Source organism: Urocampus carinirostris, chromosome 16 (assembly GCF_059441175.1).
Source record: "Urocampus carinirostris isolate Australia breed hairy pipefish chromosome 16, RoL_Ucar_1.0, whole genome shotgun sequence".
In the NCBI taxonomy this organism is placed as follows: Eukaryota; Metazoa; Chordata; class Actinopteri; order Syngnathiformes; family Syngnathidae; genus Urocampus; species Urocampus carinirostris.
The window spans coordinates 35,044,116-35,063,038 of record NC_142364.1 but is presented as its reverse complement, the minus strand read 5'-3'; the positions used below and the strand labels follow the sequence as shown (position 1 = coordinate 35,063,038).

At 40.0% G+C, this 18,923-nt stretch overlaps 1 protein-coding gene across 1 annotated transcript in view; it reads left to right on the top strand.

Annotated features, from left to right (window-relative positions):
- The window catches only part of musk (muscle, skeletal, receptor tyrosine kinase), a 37,661-nt gene extending 18,738 nt beyond the window's left edge, over positions 1 to 18,923 (top strand). The window contains exons 10-17 of the mRNA XM_088320332.1: positions 6,653 to 6,916; positions 8,489 to 8,673; positions 8,752 to 8,775; positions 8,850 to 8,938; positions 13,716 to 13,890; positions 13,961 to 14,342; positions 14,455 to 14,603; positions 17,674 to 18,923. Of these exons, the coding sequence (XP_088176458.1) occupies positions 6,653 to 6,916; positions 8,489 to 8,673; positions 8,752 to 8,775; positions 8,850 to 8,938; positions 13,716 to 13,890; positions 13,961 to 14,342; positions 14,455 to 14,603; positions 17,674 to 18,341 (1,936 nt within the window). The 3' untranslated portion in view covers positions 18,342 to 18,923. The remainder of the gene's footprint in view (positions 1 to 6,652; positions 6,917 to 8,488; positions 8,674 to 8,751; positions 8,776 to 8,849; positions 8,939 to 13,715; positions 13,891 to 13,960; positions 14,343 to 14,454; positions 14,604 to 17,673) is intronic.

Genomic DNA, 18,923 nt, shown 5'->3' with positions numbered 1-18,923 from the left:
ACAGGTTAGGCTCTTCTGATTCATCGAATGAAGATAAAACTAAACTTGGCTTGTTTAGAAGATTGTTTTCTTATAAATTTTAAAGTAAAACTTGAAAAAACGTTTATAGGTAAAAAGGTCAGAGTGTTTAGCTTAATTTTACGTATTAAAGCCTTATTATTAAAAAAAAATCTTGAAATGAGAACCATCCATCCATCCATCTATTCATTTTTGGAACCGTTCATAATCACTAAGGTTGCGGGGCTAATTATCTAGCGTCTGCAAAATTAGATCATTATGCTTATTTTAGACGCAGTTTTTGAGTTGATTTGAATTGTCTTCAATGTCATTGATATCATGTTGTGAAGCATTGTATGCAACGAGATTAGACATGGCACTCCAGGGTAAAACAAGTAATAAAGAATTTAAACAGAACAAAGATAAAATGCCCTATACATAGGTGAACTATAATAATTACAACATAGTGCAAAGAAAATTGTCCCAAGTTAAAAAAAATAAAGTAATGAAAAAGAATAGTGCATTGTAGGATATTACAATGGAAATAAGTGCAAAAGCATTTTACAGCAGCAATTTAAAAATCACAATATAATTCACAAGGTATTCATTTTCAGTTTTGTGCAATAGTATATATTTTCATAGTTTCATTCAGCAAAAAAAAAACAAAACAAGATTTCGGAGACGAGAGTAATATTCTGGCAATGGGGTAACTATTATGAGTACCTTTTTTGAATAACTTTTTATTTCTCACACACAATTCTATGAAGAGTAGAGAAACCTACAATGCAACAACGCAAACAAAGAATATATAAAACAGACATTCCCATAACAAACAAAAAACAAAACAAAAAACGATAATTAAAGAAATAACATTAAAATGGGAGGTGACATCATGTAGAAATTGTGTGATAGACTTCCATCGCTTATCAAATTGATCAACTTTCAATTGAAGTCTTGCAGTGTATTTTTTTCAATAATGTACATTTTCTTTAATTTGTCTCTCCATTTATTTATGTCAGGAGGTTGTGGTTTTTACCAGGAAACTGTGATCTTTTTCTTTGCTACCAGAAGCATACCCTTAGTGCATAATTGTATTGACCAGTCAACAACTTTTGTGGCAAAATTCCTAATACTGTACAATTAATTGTATTTCTGTCTGAATACTTCTCCAGACATTTAATATCTGTGGGAAATCCCAGAAAATGGGGGGCCTGAAATCACAATAGGAAGAGACTGAAAAAGAAATAACAGTCTTAGTAATATGTTATATCTAATTGTTTTGTCCCTAAAGAAAATTTAAGGGCATAATCTCCCATCTTTCCAAATCCTTATTATTTCCCTCCATCAATTCCCCATAATTTGTGTCAAACAGCTGTATGGGAGGTGGTGTAGTCATCACCCCCAAATATTTAAACCCTATATTTGTCCATTTGAAATAATATATTTCTTTCACCTTTCTTTCACCACAAACACCCAGCAACTTCTCCATATAATTTAAAGTTCTCCAACAGTGATGGTAATGATAGAGGGCACTTTCGGCATTACTAACACGACTTCTGCACACAGCGATATTTTATGCACTTCTCCACCATCATCTAAGATTCTCCTAATCTGCTTATTGTGTTTTATGGATTCTATATTTCTTGCAAACAAGAGAGGTGTCACGGGGACGGGACCGGATCGGAGGCAGGAGGCAGGAAGGGAGAACTCATTCGCGTTAACGATCAGATACTTTTATTAAGGAAATAAAAGTCGTCCAACACTCAGGGACAAAACCAAACAAAAACAGGCTTACAGGCAAACAGGAACTAAGACCAGGGATACTCACAAAACCAAAAACTTTTACTCAAAACGTGCAAACACAGGTTTCCTCCGAATCAAACAAAACAGGACAGAGCAAAACAGAACAGAAAATGCAGAACAGAAAACGCAAATCAGAAAATGCAATGAACCAGCAGCCCGCAATACCCACAACCCACCCTTAAGAAGCCCACATGCAAATTAGACGATCTGCTCCAGTCGGTGCCCAGGGGGCGTGGCCAGCTGGTCGCCACGGCGACTATGCTGGACATGACAGAGCCCCCCCTTTAAGGGACAGCTCCTGAGGTCCCAAAAAGAAAATAATTACCCCGCACCCCGGAATGGGTCGACGGTCCCAATTAGGGCAACCACACTCCCTCCTCCGAACACGCAGGAACGGTAGAGGCAGGCGCCAGCGGCGTCGGACGGATCGGACTTGGCGCTCGGCAGGGGGGGTCAGACAGGCGATCGGCAGCGGAGTCGGACAGGCGATCAGCAGCGGAGTCGGACAGGCGATCATCAGGGGAGTCGGACAGGCGATCATCAGGGGAGTCAGACAGGCGATCATCAGGGGCGTCAGACAGGCGATCATCAGGGGAGTCAGACAGGCGATCATCAGGGGAGTCAGACAGGCGATCATCAGGGGGAATCAGACAGGCGATCATCAGGAGGGTCCGACGGGCGATCATTAGGGGAGTCCGACGGGCGATCAGCAGGGGAGTCCGACGGGTGATCAGCAGGGGAGTCCGACGGGCGATCAGCAGGGGAGATCGGCGGGCGATCAGCAGGGGAGTCCAGCGGGCAATCAGCAGGGGAGTCAGACAGGTAAGCAGGAGTCAGACAGGTAAGCAGGAGTCGGACAGAAAAGCAGGAGAGTTAGACAGGAAGCAGGAGAGTCAGACAGGAAGCAAGGAAATCAGACCGACAAGCAGGAGAGTCAGACAGGCAAGCAGCAGGGGAAATCAGACTTCTGACCACGATTTGGTGGGGGTCTCCTTTTGTTAGCGCATAGTTAAATACTTTATGTAGTACTGGTGTTAATTCTTCCTTAAAGCTATCATAGAACACCCCTGGGAACCCATCTGTTCCTGGTGATTTAGCTATTTTTAAGGTTTTTTACTCTGTCCTGTTTTTCCTGATGTGAAATGGGGCGAATAATTTCTAACGTATCTCCTTTTGATATAGTTGGTAAAAAAAAAGCTTCATTCTGTGCAGTTCGCCAAATAAATTTCCGGGTCATTGTATACGTTTTTATGATAATCTGCAAACACTTCTGCAATATATTTAGGTTTTACTACACATTGCCTACAAATAGGATGTTTTTTTTCGTGAAATTATAATATCTCTGATTTATAAACCACAAAGCCCCTTCGGTCTTATTCTTTAATAAATAATCAATTTGTCCCTGGTAGTTTATAATACTTTATCTGCAATCTGGATTCTTTTGGCATTCGTTTAAGATCTGCTCCTAGTTCCTTAATCTTATCCTCGAACCCTTTTTGAATATTTAATCAGGCTCTTTTCAATCAAGAAGATATTTAAATTACTTTATCCCTTATTACAGGTTTCCCTCCCTCCTAAAATATTGATGGAGAACCTCCCAATTGCCGTAATTTGAAAATATTCCTTTATACACTGCTTTATTTCCTGTTCTACATTTTTGTCTGAGAGAATAGACACATTACCTAAAATGTGGTTCGTTGTCCATAATTAATTTTGAAACAATTGGAGCATGGTCACTTATAGTAATATTTTGTATTCCACAATCCGCTAATGTATGCATATGTTATCTTGAAATGTAAAAAGAAAATCATTCATTTAATAGCTCCCTATACCCAATTCTTTATTTATGCCATTTAAAACCCTAGACCTATTTGTACGTGGTCCAAGTTCTCTCCAATTTGCCATTTTGTACAGTATTAAAATTTCCCCCTAGAAGTAACATTACCTTTGCACAATTGGTTATTACTTAAGCTAATAATTGAAAAAATGTCCCATTTTGTTCAATTGATGCATAAACATTGATTTTTTTTTTCCTTACAGACCATTGACCCTAAAATCATTATAAATCGACCTACATTGTCCTTCACTTCTTTTTTTCCGCTTTAAACTGACACCTTTTCCAACTATAATTGCTACTCCCTTTCATTTACCGTACGAGATGTATAACACCTGGTTTAGCCATTCCCTTTTTAACTTCTTATGTTCAATCCCTGTCGGATATGTCTCTTTTAATAAAGCTACTGAGCTTTGCAATGTTTTGAGTTGATTCAATATTTTCTTCGTCTTAATGGGGTGGTACGGAAAAAGGAAAAAAAAGAAAAACGGAAACAAAAAAAAGAAAATGGATAACAAAAGAAGGAAAAAGCAAAAATTAGAAGTAAAAACCTACGAAAACGAGAAGCAAAAAATGAAAACAATAAGAGAAAAAATTGTTAAAATATGAAAACAGCAGGAAGACGAATGGAAAAACTCAAGAAAAAAGGAAAAAAGAAGGTTTGGAGGGGTCCCTTGATCAGTATATTACCAATAATAACTACATAATATGCATGAAAGGGAATGAAATCTATTATTCAACACATTTACAATAGCATTTATATTTACATACCCTACCTAATTTTAAACTTTTTTACCTTTTAAATACTTAATTTATGTAAAGTCAACTCAACAATTCCTGAGGCAATTGTGAGAGTTGGTGCTGTACCTGGACAATGTTAGCATAAAACCTGTAGAATTAGGTTTTTAGCATGTAACCGTAGGCATGTAGTTGTTAGCAATAAGGATATGCCTTCAGGGACAGTGTTTAAAAATCACATCTACAGTAATAACATAGTAATTACATTGTTAATACACTGTGTAATAACATTTTCAAATTGAATAGGCCCATTCGTAATACATGGGGCCAATACATTTCTCCATGGTACCCCGAGAAGTTTCCAGGGATGGCCAAGTGGGCCAATGTCCCACATGAAATTTAACCATGGAGTAGATGCTAACAAGTTCATGTTAGCATGACTTGTTAGCATGTAGCCATTAGTGTTATTTGTTAGCATGAAGCCGTAACCATTTAGCCGTTAGCATAACTCGTTAACATGTAGCCGTTAGTATTGCTTTTTAGCATGCAGCAGTTAGCATGTACCGGTTATCATGTAGCATAACTTCTTAGCATGACTTGTCAGCATGTAGCTGTTAGCATTTAGTCATTAGCATATCTTGTTAGCATGTAGCTGTTAGCATGATTTGTTAGCAAGTGGCTGTTAGCATCTACCTATTAGCATTTAGCCATTAGCATGACTCGTTAGCATGTAGCCGTCATTATAACTTATTAGCATGTGGCAGTTAGCATGTAGCCGTTAGCATAACTGGTAATCATGTAGCCGTTAGCGTAACTTATTAGAAAATTTTATGTGGGACAGTGACACACTTGGGAACCCCTTGGATCAAGTCTGTTTTGAAAATAATATTTATTCAACTCAGGAATAAAAGGGTAAAGAAAATGAATGAATGAATGAATACATGTATTGAAAATGGCAGGGTTTCTTTTTTAAAGTTTTATCAAAATCACAGATCATTAGAAATGAACAGAGTGTCTGTCTGGGAAAACAATTTTTTACTCAGTAGTTCAACTTAACAATAAACAAAAATCTTGACTGTGCTAATGTGAAGGGTGGGTGACACTGGGACCTTTGACCTCAGTATGTAGTCCAGATCTGTCTCAAGAAACGTTTTTTTGATTCACTAAGTCTCTTCCTCATGACTGTAATTCCAAAATTACACCAGCACATCGACTTTTCAACAAGAGAAAGTAACATATTGATCCAAGTCCTCACTTCCCAGAAAGAAGCTTACAAGGCCCAACCCCTCCCCCACCTCGACACCTCCGATCACATCACTGTAATGTTAATGCCAGCATATAAGTGACTGGTTTAGGCCACAAGACCAGTGTGTATTTGGCCAAAGGGGGCAGTGGAAGAGCTCCGAGACTGTTTTAACACTACAGACTTGGACATGTTTAAACAAAGCGCCACCTCCAATAATACCACAGAACTCCAAGAATATGCAGACGTTGTCACTGCCTACATTGCCAAATGTATTGATAATGTGACGTGACAAAGACCATCTCTGTCCAGGCCAATCAGAAGCCATGGCTGACAGGAGATGTCCACAAGTTGCTGAAGGCTCAAAATACTGCTTTAGAGGAGGAGATAAGGAAAACCTGAGGACAGCGAGAGCCAACCTGTCACGTGGCATCAGGGAAGCCAAGCGGCAGTACTCTGGGAAGATAGTTTATTGTTTCAATGGCAGCATAGACACACGGAGCCTGTAGCTGGGGCATACAGACCAACACAGACTACAAACCCCACAACAGACCTGTGACAGTTTCACCCCTGTGCTCAATGAACTAAATGACTTCTTTGCCCGCCTTGAGGCACACAACAACAACCCAGCACAGAAAGCTTAACCCCCTTCTGGCAAACAGGCTGACACTGTCCCCGGAGGCCGTAAGGCTAACACTCAGCAAGATTAACGCCTGCAAAGATTCTGGTTCTGACAACATCCCTGGTTGCGTTCTGGGGGACTGTGGGAAATCTTCACAGACATCTTTAACACCGCCAAGCTGTTGTGCCCACATGCTTTAAAACTACCACATTCCGGTCCCGAAAAAGTCATTAGCCCCCTTTCTAAACGTTTATGTTTAATGTGCATAAAAGCTGTTTTTTCAAAAGGTAACAAGAGTTGTTTGATATAACTCCCTGAGACTCCTGTCGAGTGATGCCACTGAGTAACGGTATCATACTTATGACCCCTAAAGTCAATAAAGAATGTAAAAGGCATGGAGTTTGTTTCTGGGCAGACTCTACAAGGGCGGGTCAGGCTTCTGCAGCACCTATCGTGGGGAAGCCTGCCGTGGAATCCTCGGGGAAGATTTGCTGGTTTTCTTCAACGTGACCATCCCCGACCCCAGAGAACTGCAAGAGTACCTGCTTCAGAGCTGGTGGGTGCAGTTGCAAGCATTGAGTGCAGTCTGCTTTTCTGCACTGCGTTCTCTTCTTTGCCACGCTTCCTTCCCTGATTGCAATCCGTCCGGGTTAGGACCTGTGCCCAAACCCGTTTGCAGGTACGTCTCATGCATGTATTCTTTCTCTTCCATATAAAGAAAATATAAAATCAAATGAAAATTCCTGTTCAGTTGGCTTCCTCAGTTACAAACCGAGTGAAGGCAATACATTTCCGTAATATGAGGAGATATTTTTGTATTTTTTCCTAATGGGGATTTGAAGTATCATGTCCAATGCTGGTAATGGTATCCGTCTGAAAAAATACAGTCTTACCTCCATCCATCCATCTATTTTCTCCACCGCTTATCCTCAGTAGGGTCGCCGGGTTAGGGTTAGCCATCTTTGGGCAGTGGGCAGGGGACACCCTGAACTGGTTGCCATCCATTCGCTGGGCACACAGAGACAGACAACTCATTCGCTCATTCACACCTAGGGACAATTTGGACCAGCCAATTAACCTGACATGCATGTTTTGGGGATGTAGGAGGAAACCGGAGGTCCCGGAGGAAATCCACACAAGCACGGGGAGAACATGCAAACTCCGCACAAGAGGTTCGATCTCATGACCTCAGAACTGTGCCGCCGTGCTGCCAACAGTCTTACCTCTACTTACGAATTTAATTCATTCTGGGAGTAGCTTTTTAACTGGAAATATTTCTAAATAAAGATGCATTTTAATATAAATACACTAATCCGTTCCAAGGCCTACAAAAGGATCAGAACCTGAAAGTCCATGTTAAAATCAGATTACCGCACAACAAACATAAAACACGAGGCACATAATGTAAAAAAACTAAGAAAAGAATGAAATAATAAATTAGGCATTTACCTTTAAACTGGTCTTTTTGTTTATTGGTCCTCAGCAGTGTTTTTTGCCTCGCGTTCATGAAAAACTGTGACGTTTGCTTTTGCCAGCGTCTGTCGGAAATGCTCGAGGAAGACATCAGCATAATGAGCAATAGCCCGACCTGTCAACACCTTTTCCGGGGGATTGCTTTACAAAAATTCCAAGACTTGATGGAATTTTGCCACTGTCCTTTATTTGGGCTGCTGGAATGATGGCTGTGTCCTCCTCCTTGTTGTCTCTGAACATCCTGCACGGCGGTGTGTCTTTTCATACTTTTCCATGATCTCTTGCTTTGTTTGGATGGCCAGAAAAAGTCTCTTCATCTCCACTTTTCTGCATTTTTTTCATGAAGTGCATCCATTGAGAATGATAGCTTTAATAGCAGTACCATCCAGTAGACTGTTTACAGAGCAGGAATGGGACACGTAGAGCATGATTTACGCATACGCACCAGTTGCCAAGTAGACTTCTGGGAGTGGCAAATGGCACCGTATGCTGTGTATTTAGACTTTGTATCCTGAAAACAACTTCGGGACCAGAGGCAATATTTTTCTGTTCATGTACTTTGTAACCTGTAACTTTTCTATGTAGAAACATTTGTAAGAGGAGGCACCACTGTATTGTGGTATTGACCTTTGATAAGCAATTTCTCCGCAACCAGCATATCTGTTTTTTTTTTTGTTTGTTTTTTTATTGGTCCTTCAATTTCAGGATGTATTATTGTTGGCATTGGTATGGAAAACATTGGCATAAATGCCACAATGGCATCTGCGCCTGCTCGCAGGGAGCATTGCCTGGCCGCAAAGGAACTGTATTGTCACAAGGAATGGTCGCTCCTGGAAGGCAGCACATCAGTCCAGTCTGGACTTCCCGGCACTGCCCACCCCCCTCGTTTAGAGTTTCCCAAATGTCAGACCTTACCCAGTCTCCATACAAGCTCTGAAGCCTGCACTCCAGTTTCTTTCATGGGTCAGTTTTCAGGCACTAAAAGCTGTCAACTTTTAACATGTTTTTTGTAACATCAAGCTTTTCTTTTGTTTTTTTCAGAAATCAAGACAAATCAAATGACGAGTAAGTCGTGTTTATTAGGCAATCACAAATATTTGTAAGCAGTTATATTGGTTTTATGTGGGTCTCGTCAACAGCAACCTGCTACCGCGAAAGAGGCCGTTTTTACCAGGGTAGCGTGAACGCAACACTGTCGGGGATAGCCTGTCAGCCGTGGGATCAACAGGTACTTGCAAACAAACATTTGGTGGGAGATATCACACAACACAAGTCTAGCATGCCCTGGGAGCTCAGTGGAAATTGTCTATAACCGTCAGTGTCACTGAATGAGTTGCAATAAAAGTCTGGAAAGCTTTACTTGTCAGCTAGTGATTGAAAATATTATATTTCAAATCCACTACGATTAATGCCCACCCAAAGAAAAGTGGAAATAGTACTGACGGCACTCTGGGCAGCACATATGCCATCTCATCTCCTCTAACAAAATATTGTGTACGTCAGTGGACGTTAGCGTGGACTTTCCTGCCCCCTACAGCACAGTGTATGCTTCAGTCCCCACGGAGCAACCTCTCCCAGCATTTCCCTTTGTCGTAGGGATGGGAATTCTGTGTGTTTTCAGAGAAGCAGCTTTTTCAGCTCCCAAACAGCTCCTCAGATTGTTTTTGTTGCTTTATTCCATGCATTACCAATACTAATGTAAGATTAAGCACAAATAACTTAAAGATAAAAAGTACAGCAAGGAAGAAAATACATCTATCCCCAAAGAAGGGAAAAAATAAAAAAAAAAAAGGAAAAAAGAGCGAAAAAAGTACGAAAACATAATAAAGCAAGAAAATAAATATGAAGAAGCTAGGAAAAAGGTAACCAAAAATCAGGAAACAAATAATAAAAAGGAAAAAGCAAGAAACACAGTAAAAAGCTCTGAAAAAAATAAGCAATAGAGGAAAAACCAAAACAAAAAGGAAAATAACTTTATAAACTATATAATAATAAAAAACAAGGTCCTCGGGAAACACATCCCTGAAAAACATGGGAAATATGAATCAAAATGTTTTTAGATTAAAAACAAGTTTTATAGGAGTTCAAGTCAAGTCACGTCATTTTTATTTGTATAGCCCTTAATCACAAAGAGTCTCAAAGGGCTTCACAGGTTATTACACATGAGCAGTTTAGGTTATTCTTATGCTATAGAGCAGGGGTGGCCAACCCGCGGCTCTCGAGCCGCATGCGGCTCTTGAACTAGTTTCATGCGGCTCTTTAGGAGCTGTTATAAACTGGTTTAATGCGGCTCTTTCGAAGCTGTAACATGACATGCATCAAGAATGTTTAGCCGGCACTGTAATTTGCCTTCCCTACAGCTAGATGGCAGTCTGACAATGAATGTCTGTTTTATTGACGTAAAACAAGCGACGAGAAAATATTTGTTTGACAAAATGTATTGTAGTCAATGTATGTGAAATTACCTCTTGAAATGGCAGGTAAAAAGGCACAGCCAAACTAAAATATGAAGAAGAACACAGGACGTTTTTGCCAGAATGGGAGAGTTTATAATATTTTATTGAACGTAATGGCAAGCCTATCTGCCTTATACGTAACGCGGCATTAGCACATTTCAAAGCTTCAAATCTTCAGCGTCAATTCAGCTCACTCCACCCTAACATCGAACAGGAATTTCCAAAAGGGACTGAACTTAGTAAGAAAAAGTTGTTGACTACGAAAAGCAAAGCAGAAAAACAGTTGCATTTCTTTCAAAAAAAAATTATGAAACACTCTGAGACCGTAACGTTTGCTTCGTATCAGTTAGCTTGGAACATAGCACGGGCTAAAAAGCTATACAACGAAAGACAATTCATTAAAAATGCGTCATTGACGCCTTCGAAATCTTGGCTCCTGTAGACAACAAACTAAAACAGAGCAAATCAGATGTTCAACAGTCTCGCCACAGTATGGAACGAAGAATATCCGATATTAATGCAGCTGTTGAATAACAGTTGCAGACAAACAAACTAACTGCAAGAGCTACGGATGGAGCGCCAGCCATCATCGGATCAATGAACGGGCTTGTGGGACTGTACAAAGCTGATCAAACATTTCCAGACTTTTGGGATTTCCACTGCATCACCCACAGGGAGCAACTCGTGTCTAAATCACTCAAATTTGACAACGTCATTAAACCTGTGATGGAAATCGTCAACTTCATCTGCACACATGCGCTTAACCGGAGGATATTCAGGAATATCATCGCTGAACTGGACCAAGGACTTCCAGGTGACCTGCCGCTGCACTGCACTGTGAGGTGGCTGTCAAAAAGCCAGGTACTATCTCGCTTCTTTGAGCTTTTGGATCCAGTGAAACTGTTCATGGAAGAGAAGGACAAGGACTATCCCAAGCTCTCAGACCTCAAGTCGATAATGGATCTGGAACAGTGCTCACAATGTTAACTGTTGAAAATTATTGATATTATCATGTTGGTGTGGTTATTTTCATCAGATCTAGTCGAGTAGAGATTTGTGTATGCGTGCGTACATGATTAAAAGATGTTTATGTGTATAATGTGGCTTTTTAGTAACAAAGAAAAAAAATAATCAACTCGCCCCCGTTAACAACTATGATGTGGCTCTTTGTAGTAACACAGACAAAAAATTGGCTCTTAGTCGCTGAATGGTTGGCCACCCCTGCTATAGAGTAAAAGTGAGTTTTAAGCTTAGATTTAAACATTTCCACTGAGGTTGCAGATCTTGTTTCAAGTCAAGTCAAGTCATTTTTATTTGTATAGCCCTAAATCACGAAGAGTCTCAAAGGGCTTCACAGATTATTACACTATATTACACAGACTATTTTTCAGCCGACGAGAAGAGTAGATTATTTATATGCTATGGAATGGAAGTGAGTTTTAAGCTTAGATTTAAACATTTCCACTAAGGTTGCAGATCGGATCTCAGGGGGAAGAGCATTCCACAGCACCGGTGCCTGGATGGAGAACGCTCTCGAACCAGCAGAACACTTCTTTGCTCTTGGGATCACCAGAAGACCGGCACTCTCAGATCGTAGGCTTCGGACCAGGACATAGGGGGAAATCAGATCTCAATAAGCTTATTATATAGAAAATGATCGCTATTGTCGGAAGCGCAGCAGAATGCGTGTTCACACGAAAGGGGGGGGGGGGGGGATTTTGCATGGGAGTCAAAATTAGGCACTACACTGGAAGACTCCTAAACAGCTGCAGAAGTGGTGTTTTGCCATTTCATGGCAGAGAACAACAAACCCCCAAGGCTCATGAAAATCAAGTTTCCCAGTCACAAGGCTGCAAAGGTTTGTATTCTCTGTCTCTGTTAGTCTGTTTGAAATGTAAAGCCTCAATGGTGGATATTGTGGTTTGGTTTACAAAATACAAATGCCCACTAATTTTTTCCTCCAACAAATATCTTTATTTACAAATTTAAAGTGTTATTAATGGATTTTTTAATCACGCTGATAACAATTGTTCCTGATTTTTTTTTTTTTTTTTTTTTTTTAATTAAGAATATGTACGGAATGATATAACGAAACACATGTACAAAATAACATTTTAAACTACATAAATAAACACGTTTGAAAAAAAAATATGGGAGTAAGATTTTTTTGTATTTTGTAAGGGAAAATACGCCAGTTTGTAAGAGCATGGAGACGAGGAGGTTGACCGGTATACAAACGCCTCCTTAAGGATGCAGGAGTGACAGGAGGGAAATTGAAAAGGGCAATAAAAGATCTGGCAAAAGAGGCTGAGAAGAGCAGCTTTTGGCTTTTGCTGAGGAGGAAGGACAGGAACTGGGGAAAGAACACCTAAACTCCGAAAACAGCCGCACGGAAGGGAACATCTGTCAGCAGGCGGTGGCAGGGAGACGTCTCTGTCACTGCTCCGCCACCAGGAGACGTTTTAGTGATTAACGGAGCGAAACAGTGATGATTAGTGGTTCCTAGAGATGCTGAGCTATGGGCACCGGAGAAGGTGCGACAGGCAGCAGTGTCAAGCAGGAAAGACTACTTGTACTTATATTGATGTGGTTTTTATTTTGATTGTTTCATCTGAAATATTTTGACAATTATTCAACTGCCTTTTACACAGATGATAAATTGTCTTTTAAATATCTTGTTAATTGCCCCACCCCTTTTTGCGCATCAAACGTAAAACGAGTTGCCTGTCAGGCTAAACCGTAGCCAGGAAGCCGTTCTTAACCCTCTTATTACTATGGGGGCATCGGCACCCTCGTTTGACAAGCACCATTTAAATTTCTGAAACTCTGTGACCGTTACAAAAAAAAAACTAATTGAGTGGTAGTAGTTCTCAAAAAGACCCACAAGGAGGCAAACAAATACCCAAAATGGCATTTCACGAGCATCCATATGTGGCGAGGGTTCAATCACAGACAAGCAATGATACACAGGGCATAATAAGTCATGCATTTATTGTTATCTCTAACAAATAAAACACATTTAAATCATTATTTTTTTAGTTTTGATTGTCAAATGGGCAATGAATCGGTGTACTGATGGGTCATGTATGATGTGGGTCTCTGTCTCCAGGAATTGCTCCATCCACCACACAGGCCCATAAAACGCCTGGTCATTGCGAAAAAAATTGTCAATATACGGACAATTGAGAGAGCAAGACTAAAAAAACTTTTTGGGGATTTAGGTATAACAGTTCATATTTAAAGTTTATGTTTTCTTACAATGTGTTCATGTTCAGTTCCACTCTCTACTTCATTATAATCCTGAAAAATCCAAGTCTGTTTGTGTTGTGTTTTTCATTTAAAACTGTTATCACATTGTCTTAGCACATATTTATGGTTGCAACATTGCCAGATATTTAAGGTTTCGGTTGTTCTGGAAAAAAAAGACCAAAAGTAATCGTTCATAAAATTATTTCTGACTCTTGACCAAAATAACAAAAAAATCCCAAGCGGCCTACATGATATTTGGTCAACAAAAGTTTAAAGCCTCAGTCAGATCTTGTTTTGTAGGTTCCTCATAAGCACAACTTCTCTGTGGATGCCATCCCTGAATTGAAAAACTCTGCCAACAAGTGTCGAAACCCGGGAGGAATCAGCAACAAGCCGTGGTGCTACACCTCCAATCCCTACATACGCTGGCAATATTGTCCCGTACATCTGTGCGGGAAGGACTCCCCCAGATCAGGTTGCTGCTTATGAACCAACTTTCGATCTTATTTGTCAGTTTCTGGAAACAACATATTTTGTATCTTCAGGAGATGCGTCGGTGGCCAAGCAAGATGCAGCAGGCACCCGAGAGCTCCCCCCCACGACGGCATCGTCTCCGGCCTACTCCATGTCTGTTATTGTCATCGTGCTGAGTGTCGTTCCCGGCGGAGTCTTCCTTGCTGTCCTTATCCTGACGTGCCGCCGACAGAGGAAACGATGGCGGCAGCACAAGCACAGGGCAATGGAAACCCCGACAATGAGCGGTCTCCCTTCAGAACTTCTCTTGGATCAACTGCACCCTAACCCCATGTACCAACGGATGCCTTTGCTTCTCAATTCCAAGCTGCTGGCCCTTGAGTACCCAAGAAATAATATCCAATATGTCCGAGACATCGGCGAGGGAGCATTTGGGCGGGTTTTTCAAGCCAGGTAAGGTTAGATTTTTTTCTTAGGGTACGGTATGTGGATGGAAACAAAAACAATCCTCTTCCATCAGCTCTAGTTCTTGAAAGTTGGCATGAACCAGGTCTGAATGTTGCAGGGCCCCAGGCCTGCTCCGGATGGAAACGTTCACTATGGTGGCCGTCAAGATGCTCAAGGAAGAAGCCTCAGCTGATATGCAGAACGATTTCCAGAGGGAGGCGGCGCTCATGGCTCAATTTGACCATCCCAACATTGTGCGACTTCTTGGTAAACCAGCATTCCAAACCACATCTGCGGTTTCATTTTCAGATTTAAAGTCAACAGAAAAACATACAGTGGGACCTCGCTAGTTCGCGGTTCGCCATTCGCGGCTTCAGAGCCGTCGCCACTTTGCAGATTTTCACTTTTAGCGGGTGGTTTTGCTCCCCATTAACCGGGTCAAAAAAAAAAAAAAAAAAAAAAAAACATTTTTTTGTCTTTTTTTTCCTTTTGAAGGGTCGTCGCTACTTCTCAGATTTTCACTTTTTGCGGGTGGTTTTGTTCCCCATTAACCGGGTCTAAAAAATAATTATTAAAAAAAAAAAAAAAAAAATTTCCTTTTTTTTTCTTTTTGAAGGGTCATCGCTACTTCTAAGATTTTCACTTTTTGCGGGCGGTTTTGTTCCCCATTAACCGGGTCTAAAAAATAATAATTAGAAAAAAAAAAAAATTACACACATATATATATATATATATATATATATACATATATATATATATATATATATATTTTTTTTTTTTTTTTAATTTTAAGGTGCACCGCTACTTCACGGATTTTCACTTATCAGGGTGGTTTTGGTCCCCATTAACCGCGATAACCGAGCTCTTACTGTATATCCTTGGCAAACTTTTCTGGTTAAAGCCTTAACAGCGGGCTGTCGGACTGTTGAGAAGAAAATACGTGTTTCTACGATGTCAACGGTCACTGAAATACTTCATGCTACATAAACTCAGGAAAATCAAGATATGATGACCATTTCAAAATGTACTTATCACAGAAACATCATGATCAGTCTGAAAAAAGATACCTGAAAACAATAAAGCCGGGGTAGCTCACCAACGACGTCGTCTTGCAGCCATCAAATTCAATGACTGTAAGCAACCATGCGCTCTTTACTTTCGCGAGAGTGCAGTGAATCCAACTGTGTAAACTAGTTACTCCAAAACACATGATAATGCCGAAAAATTTAAAAAATCTGTCAAAAAGCATCTTCGTATCGATGGAAGTTCCTTGTTGCTAGACGTCTGTTTAGCCCCATAATTCCCGTTTACAATTAAACAGTCAGGTATAATTGTTTTCTTTAGCCCGTTACCAACTTAACTTTGGCATCTTTTTCGGCCAATTGCAGACTTTTTTCACTGTCCACAACCCGCATAAACTTGTATGAGCCTGTAAATGTTAGAAAGGACCCATTTCCTTTACCTCTGAATAACTTTAGTCAATAGTGACCGATTCAAATGATTATTGACACATTGATAGCCAATTAAATTCTGAAAACATCAATATTGTATTTGAATTACACCCAGAAATAAGAGAGCACAATGCAACTATGATTAATTTTTATGCACCATTTTTATGCTCAAGTGTGCACCTTTGATGGACTTCTGGAGAGAGAATTTAAAGTTGACAAATCTTTCACAATGTATCAGGTCTCCATCATTGGTGAAAAATAGTAGACGGTTATTTTACTTTCTCATTCAACCAGACAACATTGTGTTTTTTTTTTTTTTTTTTTTTGTTTTTTTCAAAACTGCAGAATTTTTACATGATATTATGAATACAATTAGTATGCTGCCCTTGCTCCCAAGTTTCACTGATTTGGCCAACAAACAGCTAGCGAAAGACGTCTTGATTAACCAGACTTATTTACTTTTGATAGCTGTTCATTCAGTCAAAGTCCTTAACCTCTATTTTTATAAGGTCGCCATAAAACTGGAACAAAAGTACAAAAAAAGTGCCGTTAGCTTGCTAACTATACAGAAAAAAATTGTGCCAAGCTAACACAAGCTAATACTGAGTCACACAAAAGTAAGTAAATGTGTACAAAAGGGAATCTTCCCAAATTGACTAGCATTATAACTTTCTTTTTGTGCCAGTAACTTCCAGACTTTCAACGGTTGAAAACTCCCATGATCTCCGTCGCTCCCCCCCCCCTCCCTTTTTTTTTATGTGATTCTCTGTGTTAAAAAAAATCCGTGTTCTATTTTAATTGGCCTGGTTCATTGATTCAATTTTTTGGGGGGCATTAGTAATTCATATCAGAACTCCAATAACTCAAAATAATAATGTTTTTTTTTTTTTTGATCAGTGTAGTAATTTCTAGCATCCTTCAGAGAAATAAAAGGTTTATGGTGGAGCACAAGCAACACCTGGAGGCAAGTTTGTTAACTAATTGCAGTAAAGAACAATTTGTTTCAATCTTAACGATTGTCAAAATTTAATCGACAAATATCCCTACAATATTGAACATATTTAAAGTTAAACATCAACAAAAATCCAAAATAAAAACATTAAATCTTTAGTGCTATAAATAAGTGATGAAATGCACAAAATGAACTATTTACAATTCAGTTTTTTTCATTTGCAAAAAAATATAAACTATATATAATAATATAATTAAAACAAACAACAAAAGATCAAAAGTCTCTAAGATTGAAAGATTGAATGCATTTTACCTCAATATCATTAAAATAAGTGCAAATTTGTGCATTTTAATTGCATTTCTTTCTCTTTTTTTACACATACAGTACTTTCCTTCTTGTTTTCCCTATTCAACTCCATTATTACCCAACACGCATAGAGTCCTTTCTATGTCGGTAAAACACTGTGACACAGCCAATCTGCGCATGGATTGTTGAAGCAAAATGGCAGAATTCATACCAGTTTATAGCAGCCCATTGACACAAGATCATGGATCATACTGTAGATGGGAACAGCTCAAAGTAGCACAAAGTATGGGTTAACAGCAAGCTAGCGACTTTATGCAGACAGAACAAAAAACACCCTTTTGATCAGTGGTGGATTTCCTACTTTGAAGGTACTGGAAAAATTGAAAGTGCTTGAAAATTGTTAATTTTGACCATAAAAAAACGTGTATGAAGCCTTTAGCTAGACAGATAGACTTCTTTTATAAGTTAAGGTAAGGCAATTAAATATTTTTCTTTCTATCCTACGCATATTATTGTTTTTCTCTGTCAATTAAATAAGATGTAGATGATTAGTTTGTAAATATGACCGCGCATCACCAGACATGAACCTCACTGCATGTCACTGTGTCGGTGTGCCCTGTTACTGCAGGTATATGCGCGGTGGGCAAGCCCATGTGCTTGATGTTCGAGTACATGGCCCACGGCGACCTCAACGAGTTCCTACGGTTATGTTCTCCCCAGCGCTCTGCGCTCAGCCCGTCCAGATCCTCCTCCCGGGGGGAAGTTGGGCCACTCGCCTGCCCCGAGCAGCTGTCCGTGTCCAAGCAGATTGCGGCCGGGATGGCCTACCTGTCAGAGCGCAAGTTTGTGCACCGAGACCTGGCCACCAGGAACTGCCTGGTTGGGGAGCGGATGGTGGTAAAGATTGCCGACTTCGGCCTGTCACGAAACATCTACTCGGCCGACTACTACAAGGCAGACGAGAACGACGCCATCCCCATTCGCTGGATGCCGCCCGAGTCCATTTTCTACAACCGCTACACCAGTGAGTCGGACGTGTGGGCCTACGGCGTGGTGTTGTGGGAGATCTTCTCACACGGCATGCAACCTTATTATGGCATGGGCCACGAGGAGGTCATCTACTATGTGAGAGACGGTAACATTCTGTCCTGCCCAGACGGATGCCAGATGGATCTCTACAACCTCATGAGGCTTTGTTGGAGCTTGCAAGCGTCTGACCGGCCCAGCTTTAGCGGTTTGCATCGCATCCTTGAGCGGATGCATCAAAATATGCTGCAAACCACCGATTATGCCTAGTATGACTTTATTTGGAGCATTTATTTTTATATATAAAACTTCCACTGACCTCTTTGATATGTGTAATTTTATTGACAAAAAGTCTGCTTTTTCATGTCAACACTCATCACAAAAAGGAATATCACCAGGTGACAATGCAAACATATTTGAAGCAACCTTTCCTGGTATCTATCGGTTATTGAATTGTCCTGTTTGTTAGATTCTGCCTCCCTGTTGTTTAAAAACGCTGGGGCAGAGCAGTTCCGTTGTTATTCTTTCCTTTTTTTAATGAAAAAAAAAACCTAATCAAACAAACAAAACATGCAAACAGAGAAAAAGAGGTGATTAGGAGACAAAGAGTTCGAGAGAGTGGCTGACTTTAGAAGAGCAAACTAAAGGAAGGGCGTCACATCACCCACTTAGCAAACCAAATAATACGGAACAGTGAAATATATTTTTTTTTAAAAATCATTCGGATTGTTTCTGAACTTTGTTTAAAATGTTAACACAACGTTGCCGTTGAATATATGTAAGGACGTGTATATGATTCTTTTCAATTTAAAAAAAATGAATACCTTGAATAAAATATTAATTTTTACCCCA